Raw genomic sequence first — 23,619 nt, 5'->3', positions numbered from 1 at the left:
ATGAATCTTAAATGAACCTTAGTCAGATTTGTTCATTTTGTGATGTTACCTTAAATTTTCTAATTTTAGTGATTTTTTTGTCATTTGTGGTAATAAATGCTATTTCTAAATGCTAGTCTAAATACAATGTGCAAAGCAGAGCTATATCAGCTGACAGGCTGCTTGATCAATGATACTGTACTTGACTTAGCACCCGAAGAACTCAAGTTTTACAAGGGTGGTTGCTTAGTAGAGAACCTGAAATTAGCCAAAAAAATAAATGTCATTCACCATGTGCCAGGTAAGGGGGAATATTGCATCAACAAGATAGTTCAAAATGAAAAATAAAAAAACGCACACAAGTTTAATCAAGTAAACTCCGACCCAAGAATCAAATATTTAATTTTGATATATAAATTGCTGGTAGTACCGTATTTCTAGGGGAACAGAGCGCCCTCAAGGTTAAATCTCTATAACTGCCGTGAAGGACAAATACAGCAGCGGAAATCAGTTCCAAATTGTTTCTGTATCAGATGAAGATGACTACTGTAAAATACTTTATTTTAGCTGGAAGTAATTTTCGCTGAAAAGACTATTTGTGTATTTTGTATAGAATTTATTTTTACTGAAGTTGAATGTAAAGTACCCGGTATAGGAAAAAAGGTACATTTGCTGGATTTTATTTTCACTGAATCATTCCTTTGGTGAAAATAAAGTATTTTACAGTACCCAGAGGTAAGACGGGGTGGGTGGGTACATATCAGGGCGTTTGTCACTAAACTACTTTTTTAAGTTATATAACTTTAATTTTTTGCCAAATTCATCAGCTTCTCACACAATGACGGCCACACAGAATGTTACTATTTGCAAACCATTTTAATAAGCATTCAAACAACGTACATGATTTTGTTGACAAGCTCTTAAACTGATCAAAACGCCAAGCATTAAAGCATATTAAAAAAAAGATTCCATGATGGTAGTGGTCATTAGGTCTATCCTGAAATTACAAATGTAATTGGTTTTCAGTATGACCAGAACTTTGGTTGGTGTTTCATAAGACCCAGGGGTAAAAAAAAAAAAAAAAAAAATAAAAATCTCAGTTTGGTCAGTTTTCTAGTGGGTGTTTTTTTTTATTCATGAAAAATGATTTTTTTTATCATTTTTTTTTGTAAAATTCTGACACAAAAACCTGAAAAAAGCAGGTGACTCACATGTTTACATCATTAGAAAATTTTTGTTTCTTCTTAGAGAGTACTGTAACTGTATGACACATTCTCCACAGGCCTGAATTTTTACACTGTTTTGTTTTTCTCGCACAATAACAATAGGATCAATGCAAAAAGGTGAAGCTAATAAATTTTGTTTTCACTTTCAACCAAGACTGGAAGAGACAAATTACCAGTATTACACATTCAAGATTTACAAGAGCTCTTTTCTTGGAGTAATTAGTTTACAGGGTTATGAAAAAACAACTTTTAAAAAAGTCATTATTATAACAAATACATTTCAATAATACTTCGAAAAAAAAAAATGCAGCAAAAAAAAAACTTAGCTTAGCAAGTTTGTGACCTTGCTTCTCATCTGTTCTTTGAAACAAATTCTTTCAAAGTGTATTTTTTCCCTTCTCTTTGAAATTTTTGTAATTTTCTACAAAACGTTTTTTTTTTGTTTACAGATGAACGCTAAATAGAAAATTGGTCCCACATCTGGTGTCAACTTCTAAAATTATCCGAAAAATCTGAGGTCTTTATTAAAAAATAAACTCACCCAAATTGGGTCAAACCACTGCATGCGAGAAGGGTGGAAGGAAAAATATATTGCCAAATGAGGTATAGAAGAAATATATTGATTGGGCAATTGAAGAGCCAATCAGAGAACAGTTTAAACATGCTTACAGGAAGGTGACCATTAGGTCCCAAAACACATACCACATTCATTTTTACTATATGAAAACAAACATATATGATCAAAACTGAAGATAAACTGTGTCAAATGTGAAACAAAATTTTACAAAAAACTATAAATATATTTAAATTAAATGTTAAAATGGAAGAATATTTTTAACAAGATTTAAAAACTCAACATCTGATATCTTTGTATTAACCTTTTCACCACCAGTTCCCTCTTTTCATCACAAATTCACAAAACAGTCCCGTTTTTAGTCTGCACTTTCCCTTATTCTGTTGGCTCCTAAATTAGGTTTCATTTCCAGAAATATTGACGAATATAAGAAAAAAATGCAGAAAAAGGAGAAAGTCTGCGGGTGAAAAGTTTAAGATTTTATACATGCTAAAACATCTCTACTTTCTGTACTGTTTGTGTTATGTGGCCCTTACACTGAATATTCATATTATTAGAATCACCATTTTTGGGTTGTGCATAACATAAAGTCAAAACAGCTGTACATGACTCTTATTTTCCATATAAGTCTTTTTTTGGCTGTTCATTTTATTTTGTCAATATTTTGGAGGAAACCAGAAAAACAGTCCTGTACAAACAATGTATCGAAAGATGCAACCCGATTCAAGGAATTTAATTAATTATTAATTTCAGTGCAACAATAGAGATGTCCCAACAAGTATAATATATCCAGGTTCCCAGGCCAAGAACATTCATGACTGAAAAATTAATATTTACAAAGTTCACGATCCTCTCGTTACATAATTATGTGTAACATACGAGAACAGAAACCAAAAAAAAAAAAATTAAACCAAGTACTACATCTATAATACAATTGAGCAACTATTTTTAAATTGTTAACAAGATACTGAAGACTTTGCCTTCAAGTATGAAGTTGTATTATAATAACATTTTAATATAAGATACAATTTCTCTAATGTGTTATGAGAGAGTAAACAATTTTAAATACAAGGAAATACAATAATACAAAGGACAGAAATCAATTACTTTTTTTTGTACAGAAGTCCAGTGTACGGCACAATATACAATCAAGCCCATCGCTCACCTGCAGAGTTATTTTTACAACATGCATTCTAATTGGTTAAAACTGAACACATGACTAACAGACAGCCAATCACAAACAATGTTATAAAAGCTCACCTGCTGTGATATACAAAACCCATCCTGATTGGGGGAACCAAACAGATGACAGAACAAGTAGCCAATCAGAAACAATTATACATGTAGTACAGTTAACAAAATGAAACTCTGGTGATGTCACTGACACATTCTGAAGATAAGAACACAATATTCAACTTTGGAGCCAAATTCAAAATATCTTGTGACCATATACACTCGACTGCTTTAATTTCTTTGAAAAATTTTCATGATTTTCAGACAAAATTGCCCTATTTTGTAAAAATGACAATTTATGTTTAAATTTATGCAATTGGAAGCATTTCTCACAGTGTGATTTCAACAGAGTTTCATCCTGATCTGCTGTCAAAGGGTGAGACGGAATAACAAAGATGCATAACAATTGACAGGAACTTAGGCGGTCCATTCAAATTATCGTACAAGTAGATCGCGAGGTTAACAAAATTTATCATAAATTTTAGACATTATTGCTGTTTGTGTCAATTAAAAATACAGTCATTGATGAACAGGTGAATTTACAGATGCACTTTGCAAGGAGAGCCCAGCTAAGCCACCAATTATTACAAGTTGATTTGCATATAATTTGAATGGAGCCCCCTAAGCTTCTGACTATTGTGAGTGATGGTGATAGATATAAACAAAGATAGTATGTACAATTAATAGATATTCTCAGCTGACAAGTGTGAAAAACTTTACAAATTTAACAACTTATGTATCGAAAAAAACACAAAAAAAAACACAATTTCAGGAGGCTTTATTCAAAATTCTATTCAGAATAAATGCAGCTAGGACACAATCTCCCAAATGTTGATTCAAGAAGAGAGAAGCCTAGTAAAGTTACCTCAATCAAATCAGAATGGTTAATTAATAAGGTTAATCAATTATTAACCTTGCCATGATTAATAAACAATTGTTATAAACCATCAAGGGCCTGAAGGCAGCAGGAAGAATCAAATCAGTATTATAATTTTATTTTAAATAAATAAAAAAAATGTTTATATAAATATTCATGCGAGTGTGATTGGAGAACATATGTCATGTGACAAATGTTATACAGGATTTCATAACCTAAGTGGATATTTCAGAGTAGTGATTGTTTTCAATAAAATCCTTTTTTTATTCAAAAAAAAAAATCATAAAAATGACAAAATTTACAAAATTTATGGCTTGAAATATTTCACCTGATTTTGCATGTGATTATTAAAAAATTAGCACATTAAAGTGTTTTTTTTTTCTTTTTCGAAAAATTACAAGAGCACCATAGACATTGCAAGCTGGAATGTAGAGTTCTGAGGTGGTATGTAGAGAGAACCTGAATGCAACCAATCTTTATAATGCTATTCATCATTGGCTTAAAATGCCAATATCTGACAAGATGAATCAAATCCAGCCAATCAGTAAAGGTTTTACATAGCCAGATAAGAGAAACTCATCCAACTAAACACTCAACTCTTCAGTATCGTTAATGTTTAGTTTGGATTAGTTTCTCATCACACTTCAAGGTTTTCTCCTATTTGGATATTATTTAGTACTGTTGAATGTTTTCTGTGCTGAATTATTAACTTGTAACTTATCCTGAAGACCCACTTCCCCCTCCCCCATGTTGATCACACATTCATTAGTTTAAAATGTACAAAACATGTACAATTTCCCCTCTATACAAATAAAGATACATCAGTGTTTTTGTAACACATGTCGTCTTGAACGTCGTCTTGAACGTTTTCATTATGCTGATGACGTGAGCTGTAAAATGTATCCACAAACCAACAGTTTGCACTGGAATGAAATGAATAAATAAATAAGTACATTCATTATTATTTAAAATATTGAAGATAAATTGATCTTGTGTTAATTGTAAATTATGACATCACTGACACAGTGCCCTCAGTGGCAAAAGCATGGGTGAAAATATGAGACATTCTGAGATTCAGAATGTACGGTAATGCTTGGTTGTGAAATGGCAAAAACAAATACATATTCAAACAGTAACTTATCATATCTTCCAATGTTACAGCTTACATGTACTCCCAATTACACACCAATGTCATGCTCGATATTGCAAAATTATAACACAAAATTATACCAGTAGATATTAATGTTACTTTGAAACATTTTAAGCTGCAACCCTATACACAGTAAAATACTTTATTTTAGCTGGAATTAATTTTGTATGGAATTTATTTTCACTGATTTTCGTTGAGTTTAATGTAAAATTTAGGAACAAGGTATATTTGCTGGATTTGATTTTCATTGAATCATTCCATAAATAGCAAAAATTAATTCCAAGCGAAAATAAAGTATTTCACAGTATAATGGTATTCACATATTTCCACACATTTTTTGCACTTGCAATCTTTCGTTTCGTGGGGGGAAAGAAAAGTAGTTGAAGGTTCAATGAAGAGATTTTGTTTCTGTTTTACACAAGTCATTTTAGACCAAATTTGATATTGTATGTAGTGAATAGACCATTTCCGTTCACTGCGAAAATCACGCGTTATGCATGAAATCGAACGTAAAAACAGGACAAACAATGATAGCGTCGTAGTGGCATCAACATCGCCTGGGATTTAACAAATGCGATGTATTTTGGGGGACATTTCCATGCTTAATAATGTACTTTTCGATTCATTTCGATTAAGTGAGGGTATTCAAAAGCAATATTCCTCTGTCGAAGATCGGCATAACGATGTGAGCTACGAAATAAAGAAATTCGAGTTGAAAATCAAATCGACAGACGTTCGACGCGCGTCTTTCATGCATCTCGCGAGATCTCGCAGTTGAACGGAAAATCACCTATTCAAAGTATTTTACAACTAGTCAAATGCAGTCAATTATAACATCATTCTTAAACAGCGCCCTCACAGGCAAACACTCACTCAATAGCAGAAGGTGGTACTCCAATAAACAATAATGATGACAACAACTTACCGGAGAATTCGGCAACGGAATAGTGTTGATGTGCAACAAATTTAATCCCGGTTTAGTACAAAGTGATATTACAAAATTAGACCCCTAGAAAACAAACAAATTATGTATACATTTAAGGTATTTAATGCAGGTGAGAGAATAACAGAAAAAGTTACTAATTAACCTTTTCACCAGCAGACATTCTCGTCCAAATTTTACTGCACTTTTTTCTTATATTCTTCAATATTTCTGGAAAGGAACCCTAATTTTGGAACCAACAGATAAAAATTTTTTAGCCAATTTTCAGTTTTTACTCAAACAATTTGGCTATTTTTGTCCCAATCATCTGAAGGAAAGTGCAGACTATAAACGGGACTATTTTGTGATTAACTGAACACACAACATCTATGGTGATTAAACATTACTGTAAAATACTTTATTTTAGCTGGAATTAATTTTCGCTGAAAAGACTTTTTTGGGTGTTTTGTATGGAATGTATTTTCACTGATTTTTGACAAGTTTAATGTAAAATATTAGAAAAAAAGGTATACTCGCTGGATTTTATTTTCAATGAATCATTCCTTCAGCGAAAATTCCAAGCGAAAATAAAGTATTTGACAGTAATAATTTTTTTTTATTATTCTCCTTACTACATGTATATACTGGAAATTAAAAAAAATCTCAATAAATATTTTTTTTTGGGTAAAACTAACACTGTACACATTGGCACTGCAATTCAAATCTGACTGTACATACACAGAGTGAAGGGATTACCTGGATGACTTGCTGTTGCTGGATATTATTTAGCTGTACTTCTTTAACACAGCATGGTCCAGTCAATTTACAGTTGATGCTCTGCCCACTGAAACCAGCGTGTATTAGAAATAGCAACGTGCCCACGCCTAAAAGGTCAAGAAAGGAAACATTGGTGGATTGAAAAAAAATATGAGATGAAACGTTGACTTGTTGTCAATACTTGGGTAGGTAAGGTATGCTTCAATAATGTGTGCATATAGTGTTTAAGACTGTACATCAGAAGACAATATTATCTTAGAACTGGAACCTGTCTGATATAATCATCACATAAGACATAGGTCAATCCATAAGTCCTCGTTTTTGAACACCGTATGAACAGGGACTAATAAGTTAATTAAAAATTTTCTTATAAACATAATCCTAATTAATATCTTGATCTCTCAACAAAGGTGAATCTGCAAAAATATTGCTGGTCATTTAAGACAGGTGGTCTTTATAAACAGGTTGCTCATATATGTTGTGTCATGGGAATGCCTAAAAGTGGTCACTATATAGAGGTCTGCAGAATCTTGGATCCATGGTTTGTCTGTATTACTGTGGAATACTTTATTTTCGCTGGAATTAATTTTCGCTGAAAAGGCTTTTTGGACATTTTGTATGGAATTTATTTTCACTGATTTTTGATGAGTTTAATTTGAAATATAGGGGAAAAAGTATATACGCTGGATTTTATTTTCACGGAATCATCCATTCAGCGAAAATAGCGAAAATAAATTCCAAGCGAAAATAAAGTATTCTACAGTATTTGTTACCACTTATTTGAAAAGCCCTCTAGCTGCAACGATAAATAAACACTGCCCTCTGGTGGTAACAATTCTACAAACACTGCCTTTTAGTGGCAAACACAACACATATGCCACTCTTATGGCAACAAACTCACCTTGCTGTTGCAGGATCTGAGGTGATTTGATTGTAAAAGTAACTGAATGATCTGTGGACTCGCAGACTGGAAATATACGATTCGGAAATAACGGTTTCAGTATCCTGGCACAGCCAGCCAGATATCGGAGTACAGCAGACTCTACTGCTTTATTGATTCTGTGAATATAAATGATACAGCACTGTTATGACTCTGTAAGATTAAGACTGAAAATTTATGTAGATCATTCACATAAGTATGTGAATATACTCTAAATTTTATCATCAAACATATGATCTGTGTAGCCTCAGTAGCAATATTTTGGATTCTGGAATTTGAAATTAATGTTATGTTTACATCTCATTCCATGCATCATTTCAACATACATGTATTCATATTAATGGTGCCAAATCCTTTCTTGATGAAAAGAATATTATCACACTATTTTCATCTTCAAAGAGTATGAACTGGATCTTTGACTTAAACATTGTGTTATTTTATCACTTGCACTATGAAGTATTCTCCTATTTGTACGTATAAAAAAAATTGCATCTTGTTGTAAAGTAATTAAAAACTGGGTATAATACTTTTCATTTAAGCACTTAACAGTGACAACAATGTAAGTCGCCCTCTGTGTCAAGATCATGGGTAGGAACTTTCCCCACTTGATCCTTGACACAATTCTGTATTTACAATAGGCATGGGAATAAAGTAAAGTAATCCTCCAACGAAACATTTTAATAATAATTTATTATTTCAATGCTCCACTCCATACTCAGTAGAATCAAGTTGCAGTGTGGCAAACAGTACAGCTCTCTCACTGCAACATGCCCCTCACTTCCAATATAGTATATTTTATAATCATCCAAATTGTGGTTAAAAAGCAAAGTTAGCCGAAAAAAATTTCACAAAATGTAAATATTGACGCAGTCCCACATGTCAAGACACAGCCGCTCGTGTGTCAGTGTGTAGTGCCTGCCATAATGTTACAGTAAATGCACACCTTTGATTAGATGGTTTGACCTAACCAGTTCTATTCAACAATTTTTAGAGGTGCATAGCAAATGAAAACTTCACCTTGTTGTGTGTGCATTAAGTAAATCCTGTATCACCGGTTGGCTATACATTTTAGCAAAATGTAAAGACGTGTTTCCATGAGTTGAGGACAACGTTGGATCAGCTCCGTTCTCTAATAATAACCTTAGAATCATCCTATGTCCTTTCTTACAAGCCTGAAAACAAAGCATGATGGGAAAAAAAAAAACAGTGACAACTTCCATATTTAAGCAGCTTGTACCAATGAATGACTCAGATCTTTCAGACATAGCTATGTTACAGCTGCAGAAGCTTTATCTATCTTTAAACTTGCTCTAAACATTTGAAACAGATTCTTCAATTGTAGTTAAATTATTTCAAATTTGTATTTGCGTGCTCCCTTCACAACTATATATACTGTTACTTGTTATTTTATATTTGTTTTATTTATATTATATTTTTTTAGTATTCTACCTTTCAAGTCAGGTCCCTCCTGGGAATTAGCTAAGACTAAGCAGGCCAACAAGGATGATAAATACAACATAGCCTTGTCAGCTGTTGGTCCTTTAGTGAGTGCCCACCTATAGGTTTGTCTATAAAAAGATACAGGGTTGGCATACAAAATCTAGGCACCATTTATTTTATTTAACCTTACTTATTTTAAACTTTTCCTATCTAACTAACTCATTCACTCTGATATGTAACAGCAAGATATTTAGCATACATACCTTCATTAAGGCTGTTTCTCCAGCTGACTGCTGTTGGTTGGCATGCGCTCCAGCTTCTAATAGTATAGCTACAGTGCTTGTATAACCCTGCAAGTATAACCACGCACAAGAAAAGTCTTAACTATCTACAAATCTTTTTGTATTTTTTCAACAGTATAATGCACTATTAATATGAGGCTATCAGAAAAATACCACAAAAAGTGCACAAAGGCAGTACAGTGATCCTATCGATTGTAACATAGCAGGGATTGATACAACCCGGTACTGCCTGAGTGCTTACGTTGCGGTATCCTCATGATAACCTCATAACATTTTCTGGCTTGTAGTAATAATTTAATGAGAAAATATAGCCTGTAATGGCAACAAAATGCATCATGCACTATTTCGACATTCAAGCTCAGTGACGGGATTCTATTTCCGTCGCCTGTTCTAGCGCATCTGCATCCAATGTAAACAAAAAGAAGTGTTTGAACGTGACATCAATATACTTGAATGCGTCAGTGTTGATGACATAGTTTACCCCATATAAGGGAAAACGTTAGAACAAGTGCTGATACAGCTTTTTATAGTACGACACATTTCTATTACTCTGGTGCTAGACGTATATTGCGTGTACGTCTCATTAGCATGGACACTTCTGGGAGATTCAAGATTTGTTGCCATACCAACTGATTTTATCATTTTTCATGGTGATCACAATAATCAGTGGGAGGTTTCATATAATACAAAGTGGTAATGCACTTTCAACCCTCTGAGCATAGTACCCCCCCCAAGTTGGTGTATCAGTTTTATGTAATTATATTTTTCTTCAATTTTTTTTTGTTAATTGTGGACAAAATGGACATAGTTTCCTATTGGCTATAGGTCTTGATCAAAATGTTCGAACAAATGTGGAAACAAATTTGTCGGTTTGATTTGTGGAAGTGACAAAAGTTGGCTTTGGAATTTAAAGGGTTAAAAAAGTATGGATAAAAACAAGCACATATTAATTAATTATTGAGTAACAAGGAAAAGATGCATACAGTCAAAATTGTTTTTGTAACATTCAAACCTAAGTTTTTTTAGCTCCGCCGTCGACCGGAGCTTATAGTATTACTGATTGTCCGTCGCGTTCGCCGTCGTCAACTTTACATTTTCGACTTCTACTTAAAAACCACAAACTATATAGCTGGTTCACTCTCAGATTATTTATAGCGAATATTTTTGTCATTTTTGGTCAAAAAAGCTATTTTCGACTTCTTCTTGTGCATTGATAACAGCTATCTCAGCCAACAGGCTGCTAGTTGAAAAAGGAACATCATGTGTTTTGTTGGGAGTAAATAATTCTATTGAAATGTGTAAATATAGAGTTCTAAATAACGTTTTTTTTTTCTCAATTCAACCAGTACCCTGGGTAATATACTTACGCTTTCAGCCGCCATCATCAGCGCGGTAGTACCATTCATCTGTTTGGCATTGACAGGTGCACCACTTGTGACAAGCAGCTTGAGAATTTCATCATGCTGTCCGCTACACGCTAACATAACAAGAGTCATGCCTGATGACTCCGTTTCATGTAGGTTATATTGCCTCTTAGTTCTCAGTGCATGGTTCACCAAACGATAGTTCCCATCTTTCACAGCTTGTTTGAACATTTCTGCAGAAAGAAAACAGAAATATCAGTATCACCACCCAAATTTGAACTTCTATTCATTTTATTAAATGTATTTTTATTGTATTTATTTATGTTTTATTGAAGTCTTTGGGAAAGTCTTTTGAACAATTATGGGAAGAAAAAAAAAATTACATTTTTCTACCTCTGTTACAAAGCACATGACTGGGCCAAGCTTTTGTAGGTATTTTTCCCAATTTTTTATAAGTGTTCCTCGTCTGGTGACAATGACCAGTTCAATATGCCTGCACTTATAGCTATCCAACAGTAAGGTATTCTTTATGCTGCATTGTTCTGTACACTCATAATTTGTCGTTTGTTTTCCAACAATTTTAAACCTGAATATACCCTGTTCTCAAACAGATCCAAAGATGTTTTATCACTTTGTATGAAGGAAAAAATATAATCCACCCTTAAAGGTAACCTGGGAGGTGAAAATACAAAATTAAAAAGACTACTGTAAAATACTTTATATTAGCTGGAATTAACTTTCGCTGAAAAGACATTTTGGGTGTTTTGTATGGAACTTATTTTCACTGATTTTTGACTACCTACGTAAAATCTGTATTAGAAGCAGCATACCTAATAGAAGTCGCACCCATTCTTTTTGAATAATTTGGAACACAAAATTCATCATTACTCGTATGTGTAGATGCTCTAATAGAAGCCGCATCCCTTCTGTTGCATTGTAACATTGCAATAGAAGTCGCGGCTTCTAATACAGGTATATTTGCTGGATTTTATTTTCACTGAGTCATTCCTTCAGTATTTTACAGTATTTTGAAGGGTACCTACAGTTAAATAATAAAGTGAGAGAGTCATCACCTGCACATACGCCAGATATGTCGGTGTTTACAAATAAGCATCTACCAATGTGCATTTAAGTATTTAAGTGTGAATTGTTATTGTTGATTAAGACTTAATTCCTCGGTGTGCGATAGTGGCCACCCTTTTGCTTCAGACTGTTGAGACAAACTACAGCAAATCCATCCTTTCTATTACGAACTCCACATATGTACACTTCAGTAATGAAGTTATAAGGGATCTCAAAACTTGTCTATTCCCATGCAATGTGCTTAGCAGCAAGACCGTATTACAAATTGTGTTATATTATAAGGTTGTTACGAGAATACCGAAGCGCAGCGAAGGTCAATGCGACGCGTACTGTCTGAGTGCATACTTTGAGGTATTCTTGTTATAACCTTATTATCAGACATCTTTTCCTTCCAAGGATACACCATGGGAATGCTAAAATCCAAAATGTTTAGAACAGAATCAGCGAACTTCTCTGTGTGGAGTCCGGTCTAGCCCTGGTGGCAGTTTGTTTTTATTATTAGAGGACGCTTACACGCGTAATCATTCCATATTTGGAATTCGCATTTCCTTATATAGTAGGATAAAAATACCCCGTAAAATACCACAAAATTACTCACGCTGTAACTTATGGCGTTACAGTGACAGATGTATAATAATGTATGATAATAAGGGATATACCGTGTTTGTCTTCAGTTAAGCGCCACCTTCAATTAGGTGCCAGTGCCATGAATGATCATCAATTGGACGCCGGCGGATTGACTACCGGTTAGTAGCAATAGACTCGATCGCGGAAGTCCCTCACTGTTACTGTACGATGGGCTTTTATGCAAAAAATTTGGTTTTGTTTTTAACAAATTTTAAAAAATCGGTCTATAATCTCTTGAAACATGTCTCTTTGGTCTACTGTAAATGTAGAAAATATTCGCATGGTTTTTAATTTAGCACATTTCATAGTACGGTAAGTCCATAAACACGAAATTAAAACTATGTGAAAATGTTCTGTTTCAAATGAGCTGTTATCACAGTAAACAATGTTAAAATATGCTTTAAATGCTCAGTTTACTTTCCAAAAATCCCTAATTTCTTGATTTGAAAAAAGAATTATGCCGTGTCCCACCAAAATCAAAGCCTAAAGATCGCAAACGTCGGCAAATCTCTTCCGTGTTGCGTTCATACATTATTTAAATGAGCTATAGTAATTTGATAATGTTGGCATCATCCAGCATTTTCATTGGTTAATTAATGACTTGACCTGTCAAAGAATACGTTCCAGGTCAACTACACAGGAAGCATGGCGGATAATGCTTCAAATGTTTACATGCGGCCGAAATCATTCGCTTACGATGAAATTAAGTTGAATTTTACTTGCATTTTATTTTTTGTATGTTATTATAATTACTACTACTGAGTAATAATCGTAACTGTGGAATGCAGCATGACCGGATTTTGCTATTGTGATCATTTACTTCCAAGCGATGCATTTGTGTTTGTTTTATTTTTCTGTTGATCGTACAGCAAACTGTGAATGTTTTCTAAGGGATAATGATTTTTGTATAACTTTCTAGACTGTATGAAAACAGGTCATTTACTTGGTATTTTAAATAAATGCTACAGTGACTAAGCGTCTGACTATCATGTAAAATATTGCCAAGAATGGAGCAAGACAAATGGCTTGATGAAACACAGTTACCGGTACTAGAACTTGAAGTGCTTGAAATAAGCGCCATTTGAAACACAGTTTCCCAAATTTAACCACAAATAAGCGCCACCATGAAATGAAAGTGCAATAAAGTGGCGCCTAATTGAAGACAAATACGGTAGTTCATTTTTAGTCAGGCAAGTACATGGTATGTAGTTTTTCTTTTTGTTGGGATTTTCAACACGTCTTCCTCTTAATTATGATAAATGTATATAATAAATATACATGAATGAAAACAAGAAGCTTTGTAGAATTTATCACATGGCAATAGTTGAGTCTGACGAGTACAATATTTATTTTATTAGATGCATACATACTACTGTTAGGTAAACGTGGCTTTTAGGACAGGGTTATCAACAGGCAATTTGACTGCAGAGACTCAGGCAGTAATCTGCATGTCCAAAACCTCACCTTGTGTAATTTCACTGGGAAAATCAAACTCCTCTTCCACATTCTCATTTGGATCATATTCATCGAGGTCAAACTCTAAAAGTGAATCTGTAAATTTCACAAAAAAAATGATGGGTTATTTGATATAAAGGATGGCTAGTTTACATTACTCTATGAAATCTTAATGTGGTTTGATGAGTGTGTATTATTAATGGGCATTTGTTTTTTTTATTATTCTGACCTAAATGAGATGGCTTTAAGCGCTACTTTGGCGGCCATTTTAAATTAGTCAACAGACATATGTCAGACATTACAGCAGGTTGTCACACGCAACATAATATTACCGTAATTGGTATAGTACAGGTGTGATGGTTCAAATACCAAAATGGCAACAGTAACAGAAAGACTTCCCTGGCGGCGATGATGATAAAATACGAACACGGAGCCAACAGATGGGGTTTCAACTGGTACTGGTATTATTATACTGTAATACATCAAGTAAAATAACGCGGTGAAACTCCACTACTCCAATGACTAGATACTTAAACTCCAATACAATTCAACGAGATCTCCGATCTGATCTCAGTGCTGAACAACTCCCCTATATATACCCACACTGTCTATAAATAGACCATTACATCAGCATACATAATGAGTCTGGAATTTACTATAAATTTCTAGAATGTTCCATTACCTTCTATTGCCTCCTACAGTGTTCTATTACCTATTCAACCAGTTTCTAAAAAAAAATCTAGAATACTCCACCCAGACACAGCACGGTTCTAGAACATTCTCAGTGACACAGAAGTGGTAAATAAGTCGTATGAGACACAGGTCTACTTGATTATGTTAAATAAAAGAAAAGCTACTGTGTACGTGTCTTTCAAATGACCACAAACTGTTTATGCCTTTATTTTTTTATGTAAAAACTTTAGTGCCAGGTGACTGTTGTCTCTAATGAAATTTTTCAAAGTTCTAATTGCAAGTGCTAACATATAGTGTAATTCTTCACAGAAAACATATTTAGGTTTGTGAATACATGTCAGTTATGTACAGCCATTTCTCCATCAAATGGCAATTTAATGTGCTATCCTATTCTGGCATCAACCAGGCTTGGTTGAACACAAGCCCTACAGGCTTTAACCAAGGTGGATAATTTTTTGGTGTTAAACCTCAGATAGGATATGAACTCAGGTCAACCGATCATTAGTCCATTGTAACAACCACTATGCTATCAGTGACTGGTTTATGCTTTTATTTTCTCAATTTTTTGCATGATATTTTCATACAGGACATCTGTCGTTCATACTCAGGGAAGATTTTATATCGATGAATAAGGTGACCAAGTTAGATAAAGTTTGGAATAGAATTAGTAAAGTTATTGTTCACACAATAACAATTATTAATGACGACGACAACAACAACGACGACGACAACAACAACAATGACAATGCCGGACAGAAATTTTTCTCTTAATATACCTTTCCCTTCTATCTTTGATGGTACAGGCAAGGTAATGATGTTAGATTGTGTAACACACAGACACAAACAAAATCTAAATAAACATACCGACATCACTTTCTGAAGCATACGATGAACACTTTGTCTTCTTGTTCCTATTCTTATCTTCTTTATCATGTCCATCTTTTCGGTTCTCCTCATAATCATTTCGTTTTTCATCAACAACCGTTTTAATTTTATCATCATTTGCATCTTTCCTCCACTCTTCCACATCTTTATTCCTCTCCTCAGCAACATTTATCACTACGTCACTGTCACTTTCTAATTCTTTTAATACATTTTGATGCCTCTTATTCTTTTCTGATTTTTCTTTCCCATCAGGAATGTCTTTTAAAATTGTTTTCAATTTAATTGAATTGTCCTCGGATGTTGACCTCCCTATTTTCTTGTTCTCCCTTCCTATGGATAAAAATAGTTTTTCACTACTACTAATGTCAGGTGGTAGTACTGTGTTTGTGTTTTCAAGGGTGATTTGTTTGTCCTTATTTTCAATATTTTTTCCAACATTGATTCCAAAAAAAGTAGCACTTTTGTCGGTCATCGTCGTAGCATTATCACCGTGCAATTCCTTGTTATCGTGCATGGTTGTCTGCTGTGTTTCTATAACCTGCCTTTTACCGAGTACATCACCAAACAATTTCCAATTTGAAGAACAGTCAGTGGTGCTCTCCTGCGGTTCTTCTTTTATTCGTAGCGTACATTCTGTCATTCCAGGTGGACGAGAGTTACTACCGGTACCACACTCCTGTAGTCGTGGAAATAGAGAGATGTCCATAAACATACTCAATATATTGGTGCACAAACTAAACAGACATGTTTCAGTTCTGTCGTTATATTAGCAATTTACACGTTCGTGTCGAAACTTAGCAATTTTGTCTGCATGGGGAGTGAGGTGATTTTGCCTAGTGAATGTTTAATTGCTCACCAGAACTCCAGGAACGAAGTGCAAACAATTTCGCAAGCTATAAATCAACCCACCCATTTTTCACAGAAGCCGACTGATGACACTAGAAGTCAAATCTTTACCATATATAAATGTATATTGAATAGTAATGTTACTATTATACATACACTATGAATTTCAAAATACCAACAAAAAATAATTATGTTTTAATTACCCTACACACTCATACATTATGCAAATTTTCCATTTTAATTTCATTTTTATGCAAATTAGTCATATTTTCAAGGCTCTTACTCTTACAAACCCTGCATATCCAATATTTTGTATTCCTGTGACTGAAATCACAGAAGTTGTTTTCCTTTATTTTGAATGGTTTTACCTCAATTTTTGTTTTAATTAATTTCAAATGTTTAAATCAAAAAAAGTTTTGAAATGATATTATCAAACTTAAATTACTGAATTCCAGATTATTTACAATAAGCATAAATGTTGCTGATATGACTCATGTGAAATATACTCAACAGCTGTTGTAATACTTACTAAAAAATGATGCATATAGCTATCACCACTGGCATCAGTATGCAGACTTTCATCATCAGTGCTGTTCAACATCCCTGAGGAGTGATACTTTTCCAGGGTTGCTACGGTAACCGCTTCCTCAGTTGGCGAGTAAGAGCTAGACGAAATACTGCTCATACTTCTCTGCGATATCAGTGCTGGTTCAGGACTACTCATACTTAAATCTAATGTACGCTTGGTGGCGCTTTCTAATGTTTCAAATGCATCTAATGCTGCAGCCGAAGTCTTTCTTTTCATTTTGATTTTCCGCTTCTTTTTTGGTTTTGCTAATCCATCCTCTTCCTCGTCTTCTTCTGACTTGATTTTTTTCTTTCGAGCAGAAGCAGCTTTTTTTCGGTTCTCCTCCTGCTTCTTTCGTTCAAGTTGCTTGGCTTGCAATGCTGCTCGGCGCCCCTTGACGTTAGAGTACATATCACCGCCTAATTGTATACGACCCATTTCTAGATCTCGCCAAAATGTATCCTTTAGAGTGTCTTCATCAATCATATTATTGTCTCCAGTGGTTTCAACTTCCTTGTCTGTTTTGTCTGTTTCTTCTATGCCTGGTTCTTTCTTTATGCAGTCTGGCTCTTTAGAATCTGTCTCTGATGATGTCCCCTTTGCCAGTTCATCTCGCCGCTGCAAAAAAATATTCATAATTACATTAATTACGTTTTAAACAAACATTAATATACCTGTGTTTTAGACAACCATATAGATATATACACCTGTGTTTAGATAACTACTTACATACCTGTGTTTAGATAACCACTTATATACCTGTGTTTGAGATAACCACGTATATACCTGTGTTTAGATAACCACATTTATGCCTGTGTTTGAGATAAGCACGTATATACCTGTGTTTTGATAACCACATTTATACCTGTGTTTAGATAACCACATTTATACCTGTGTTTAGATAACCACATTTATACCTGTGTTTAGATAACCACGTATATACCTGTGTTTAGATAACCACATTTATGCCTGTGTTTGAGATAAGCACGTATATACCTGTGTTTTGATAACCACATTTATACCTGTGTTTAGATAACCACATATATACCTGTGTTTGAGATAACCACATACATACCTGTGTTTGAGATAACCACATATATGCCTGTGTTTGAGATAACCACATATTTACTTGTGTTTGAGATAACCACATATATGCCTGTGTTTGAGATAACCACATATTTACTTGTGTTTGAGATAACCACATATTTACTTGTGTTTGAGATAACCACATATATACCTGTGTTTGAGATAACCACGTTGTCAAGAGGTCTATATATATGTTTGTATTAAATCTGAAATAATTCATACGAAGCGAATGGGAATGCCAAACGGTGATTCGTATAACTTAAACTATATAGATCACACTTGTTGTGGGTTCTTTTCACGGGCCATAAAGGCATTGGAAATCATTAAGATGGTTATCGTTACAAGACGACAATGATCTCAGGCCAATAACAATTGGACATCTAAGAACCATAGAGAATTTATAAATAAGGGAACGAACACATTCATCATACACGCACAGCACTAAATGACACCAAATTTGAATTAACTGCAATGTGCGTACGCACACTTTAATACAAAGAGCAAAAGTTTGACAGTAAATACACAAATAGCTTCACAAAATCTGCTAATTAAATATTACTGCATTGCCTAAATATTTTAGACGGTTCCGATAAACGTAACCGCAGTCGAAATATGCAGGAAAGGCAAGGGGAATCTGAAACCTGGCTGTTTGTGCGTGTAAGGCAGATGTACTATACCGGACGTAACGATGTCGAACTGCAGCAACAAACGTGGCGACAAACTTCAGACGGCTTGGTTTCCAGGGGTGGCTCACATCACGAGGACGCTGTACAGTACTATCACTGACACCAGGACGACCAGAGAGTGAATTCTCAATGCGGAGTTCAATGGTGACGCTATCTGTGTTATACTGTACTTCTGGTGGATCGTCCAACACGCCAACCAAGGCACGCTTTCTTGTTCAATTTATTGTGCACCATATGTAAATCAAGATGACACCCCTTTGTTTACACTGCTCATTTCTAATTGGTCGGAACCAGAAGAATTGCGAGAAACTACCACATCAGGTGCGACAGGAATGTTATGCAAACTGACAGAAATGCAAAACCGAGTTTGTTGACCCGGCTAACCAAATTCACCAAAGTTTATTGACCTCAAATTCATTCTGATTCTCGGGAATCAAGTCTTCGGTACCATAGTATTTGGAGACAAATCTCACCCCAGGTAAATTCTTTGTCGTCCAATCAGGCTACTCCCCTTGCGAAGAATGTAACAATTCGTGCATGCAATATATGTATTAAGTATTTCTTTATTTCTCCACCTATAACAAGTCACAAAGTATTCCCCTTTCTATGTAAATCATGTATGCATTTAAAAGCTTATAAGCCCAACAGGGAGGGCGTAATACTTGGAAATAAATTAAACTTTGGATTCCTGACACACGTATATACCTGTGTTTAGATAACCACATTTATACCTGTGTTTAGATAACCACATTTATACCTGTGTTTAGATAACCACATTTATACCTGTGTTTAGATAACCACATTTATACCTGTGTTTAGATAACCACATTTATACCTGTGTTTAGATAACCACATTTATACCTGTGTTTAGATAACCACATTTATACCTGTGTTTAGATAACCACATTTATACCTGTGTTTAGATAACCACATTTATACCTGTGTTTAGATAACCACATATATACCTGTGTTTAGATAACCACATTTATACCTGTGTTTAGATAACCACATTTATACCTGTGTTTAGATAACCACATTTATACCTGTGTTTAGATAACCACATTTATACCTGTGTTTAGATAACCACATTTATACCTGTGTTTAGATAACCACATTTATACCTGTGTTTAGATAACCACATTTATACCTGTGTTTAGATAACCACATTTATACCTGTGTTTAGATAACCACATTTATACTTGTGTTTAGATAACCACATTTATACCTGTGTTTAGATAACCACATTTATACCTGTGTTTAGATAACCACATTTATACCTGTGTTTAGATAACCACATATATACCTGTGTTTGAGATAACCACATATATACCTGTGTTTAGATAACCACATTTATACCTGTGTTTAGATAACCACATTTATACCTGTGTTTAGATAACCACATTTATACCTGTGTTTAGATAACCACATTTATACCTGTGTTTAGATAACCACATTTATACCTGTGTTTAGATAACCACATTTATACCTGTGTTTAGATAACCACATTTATACCTGTGTTTAGATAACCACATTTATACCTGTGTTTAGATAACCACATTTATACCTGTGTTTAGATAACCACATTTATACCTGTGTTTAGATAACCACATTTATACCTGTGTTTAGATAACCACATTTATACCTGTGTTTAGATAACCACATTCATACCTGTGTTTAGATAACCACATTTATACCTGTGTTTAGATAACCACATTTATACCTGTGTTTAGATAACCACATTTATACCTGTGTTTAGATAACCACATTTATACCTGTGTTTAGATAACCACATATATACCTGTGTTTGAGATAACCACATATATACCTGTGTTTGAGATAACCACATATATACCTGTGTTTGAGATAACCACATACATACCTGTGTTTGAGATAACCACATACATACTTTTGTTTTACAGTACTTATCCGGGTAAGAGCCCATGCCTGGACAAACGCCCACCCCCCACTTTTGACACAATAAAGAAGTTGAGGTCATATCTGGGGGTCTTTTTCTACACAAAACAAAAAATAACTATTTTCTATTCGTTGACTGTGGTTGTATTAATAGTTGACTTTCTTGAAGTCAGTCGTGATACTTATAAAAATTGTTAATTGCGTAAAACAAGGAGTGAACGCAAAATAGCTGTGACAGCTTTCTGCCTTCAGGGCAGCGCGTTCACCGCAGATCTTTTTCAGAATTATAACAGTCAGCAAGTCTATAACAATAAATATTAAAGCAGAAACAGTAGTTCTCTTTTTGAAATATGTCGTGGCCCTAAAAAGGGCCGGCCGTTTGGTTTGTGCTTCCTTAGAAACGATTCAAGCAAATCGTATAAGAAGAGCCACTAAGTAAGTGTCGCACTTGTTCGGCTTTAGCGTCGTCGACAATGAAAACAATGTTGCAGTATTGTAGCAACCCGTACTGGGGAGAAAGGTTGAAATCACTTTATTTTGTTTATAAATATTTTGTAGCAGCTTGCGAATCGACAACTGGGGCCAGCAATTTTGCAATGTCACGCCGAAGACTGCAAACTTTTTTTACCATCTTTTATCACCGCTATTCCATTTCTGTCATGAAAATTATTCTTCTGTCGTTGGATAAAAAAAACAAAAAAACTTCCTATTTCAAGTCCACCGCGATATCCATATAGTGAGACATTCCAACCGCCGGAACTTGCTGAATGATAACTTTCACCGTGATTAATAAGCGTCGAGTCTGATAAGAAAGCAATGTCACGATTTGACCTTTATGATGAAATAATAGTAGTGATGTCATTCTTAGCCAATCAAGTAAAGCAGATGCATAAAGGTCAAAGATGATTGCTAGACTGTAAACAAAAGCATTGTGTGCCATCGCAGCAGAGCGACCCCATTTTTCTTGTCTCTTTATTAGGATTGGACATGAATGAAAAGTACCAAGCTGACAGACTGCGAAATCCGTGGATTAAAAGTGCTAAGTCCAAATTGTGTGGGACGATATCGACGAACTTTAGGAATAAGTTGTAGGGATTTTGTTCGACGGCTACAGTGACGCCGACTTAGACATTTGAGGGTTTTGAGTTTGACGAAGATGGCAAAGAACGTACAAATAAAGATCTGAGAAGTGTTTTCAAACAGCTATGAATTTTTATAATTTTTACTGTGTAAATTTGTAAATTAATATTGATCTTGCATGACAGTTGATTCGTAATTTGTCGAGACCGGAAATCATTTTACGCAGTTTAACCCCTGACATTTTAATTCATTTTGAGTTCACGCGTATTGGGTGTGTTTGTCGGCGGGAAAATCCTAATTCAAATGATTTCTCACTGTTGATTTTTATTATTTTTAGTTTATTTGTCACATTATAAGCAATACATTATTTTTGTTTTACTTCTAGTGTTGCATAGTGTTCATTTATTTCCGTTGCATGTTTTCATTTGCCGTTCTATTCCCTGCCGCAGTTCGATCTTCCTGATGTCAATTTTCGTTTTTTTTGCGGGGGATCTCCTGGCAAACGCCCACCCCTTCTTTTTGGCAATTTTCCATGTTCAAGACCCTGGGCTTATACACTGATAAATACGGTAGATAACCACATATATACCTGTGTTTTAGACAACCACATATTTACCAGTGTTTGAAATAATCACATATATACCTGTGTTTTAGACAACCACATATTTACCTGTCTTTTAGAAAACCACATATTTACCCGTGTTTGAGATACTGTAATCACATATTTACCTGTCTTTTAGACAACCACATATTTACCCGTGTTTGAGATAATCACATATATACCTGTGTTTTAGACAACCACATATTTACCTGTGTTTTAGATAACCACATATATACCTGTCCTCAAAACAGGAATTCTATGTTTTAGACAGGTCAAAAATTTTCAACCTAAATACCGATGACTATTGATAATATTATTAGTTTTTGTTCAGTGGTTGGAGTAGTATTTATAATATGGCTATGCATTATATTCAGTGGTTGGAGTAGTATTTATAATATGGCTATGCATTATATTTAGTGGTTAGAGTAGTATTTATAATATGGCTATGCATTATATTCAGTGGTTGGAGTAGTATTTATAATATGGCTACGCATTATATTCAGTGGTTGGAGTAGTATTTATAATATGGCTATGCATTATATTCAGTGGTTGGAGTAGTATTTATAATATGGCTATGCATTATATTCAGTGGTTGGAGTAGTATTTATAATATGGCTATGCATTATATTCAGTGGTTGGAGTAGTATTTATAATATGGCTATGCATTATATTTAGTGGTTAGAGTAGTATTTATAATATGGCTATGCATTATATTCAGTGGTTGGAGTAGTATTTATAATATGGCTACGCATTATATTCAGTGGTTGGAGTAGTATTTATAATATGGCTACGCATTATATTCAGTGGTTGGAGTAGTATTTATAATATGGCTATGCATTATATTCAGTGGTTGGAGTAGTATTTATAATATGGCTACGCATTATATTCAGTGGTTGGAGTAGTATTTATAATATGGCTATGCATTATATTCAGTGGTTGGAGTAGTATTTATAATATGGCTATGCATTATATTCAGTGGTTGGAGTAGTATTTATAATATGGCTACGCATTATATTCAGTGGTTGGAGTAGTATTTATAATATGGCTACGCATTATATTCAGTGGTTGGAGTAGTATTTATAATATGGCTATGCATTATATTCAGTGGTTGGAGTAGTATTTATAATATGGCTACGCATTATATTCAGTGGTTGGAGTAGTATTTATAATATGGCTATGCATTATATTCAGTGGTTGGAGTAGTATTTATAATATGGCTATGCATTATATTCAGTGGTTGGAGTAGTATTTATAATATGGCTATGCATTATATTCAGTGGTTGGAGTAGTATTTATAATATGGCTATGCAT

At 34.3% G+C, this 23,619-nt stretch overlaps 1 protein-coding gene across 2 annotated transcripts in view; it reads right to left on the bottom strand.

Annotated features, from left to right (window-relative positions):
* Positions 1-836: 836 nt before the first annotated feature.
* Positions 837-23,619, bottom strand: part of LOC100372844 (M-phase phosphoprotein 8-like) — a 44,018-nt gene continuing 21,235 nt past the window's right edge. For both annotated transcript variants that reach the window (XM_002739759.4, XM_085504883.1), the window contains 10 exons: positions 16,903-17,559; positions 15,507-16,203; positions 13,959-14,045; positions 10,788-11,017; positions 9,382-9,468; positions 8,696-8,850; positions 7,640-7,797; positions 6,718-6,845; positions 5,965-6,048; positions 837-4,812 (listed from right to left, as the gene is read on the bottom strand). In XM_002739759.4, the coding sequence (XP_002739805.1) occupies positions 4,762-4,812; positions 5,965-6,048; positions 6,718-6,845; positions 7,640-7,797; positions 8,696-8,850; positions 9,382-9,468; positions 10,788-11,017; positions 13,959-14,045; positions 15,507-16,203; positions 16,903-17,559 (2,334 nt within the window). In that variant the 3' untranslated portion in view covers positions 837-4,761. The remainder of the gene's footprint in view (positions 4,813-5,964; positions 6,049-6,717; positions 6,846-7,639; positions 7,798-8,695; positions 8,851-9,381; positions 9,469-10,787; positions 11,018-13,958; positions 14,046-15,506; positions 16,204-16,902; positions 17,560-23,619) is intronic.

The sequence above is a fragment of the Saccoglossus kowalevskii genome, chromosome 11, assembly GCF_978046115.1.
Source record: "Saccoglossus kowalevskii chromosome 11, keSacKowa6.1, whole genome shotgun sequence".
In the NCBI taxonomy this organism is placed as follows: domain Eukaryota; kingdom Metazoa; phylum Hemichordata; class Enteropneusta; family Harrimaniidae; genus Saccoglossus; species Saccoglossus kowalevskii.
The sequence above is the reverse complement of the archived record's forward strand: the minus strand, read 5'-3'. Positions and strand labels throughout refer to the sequence as shown.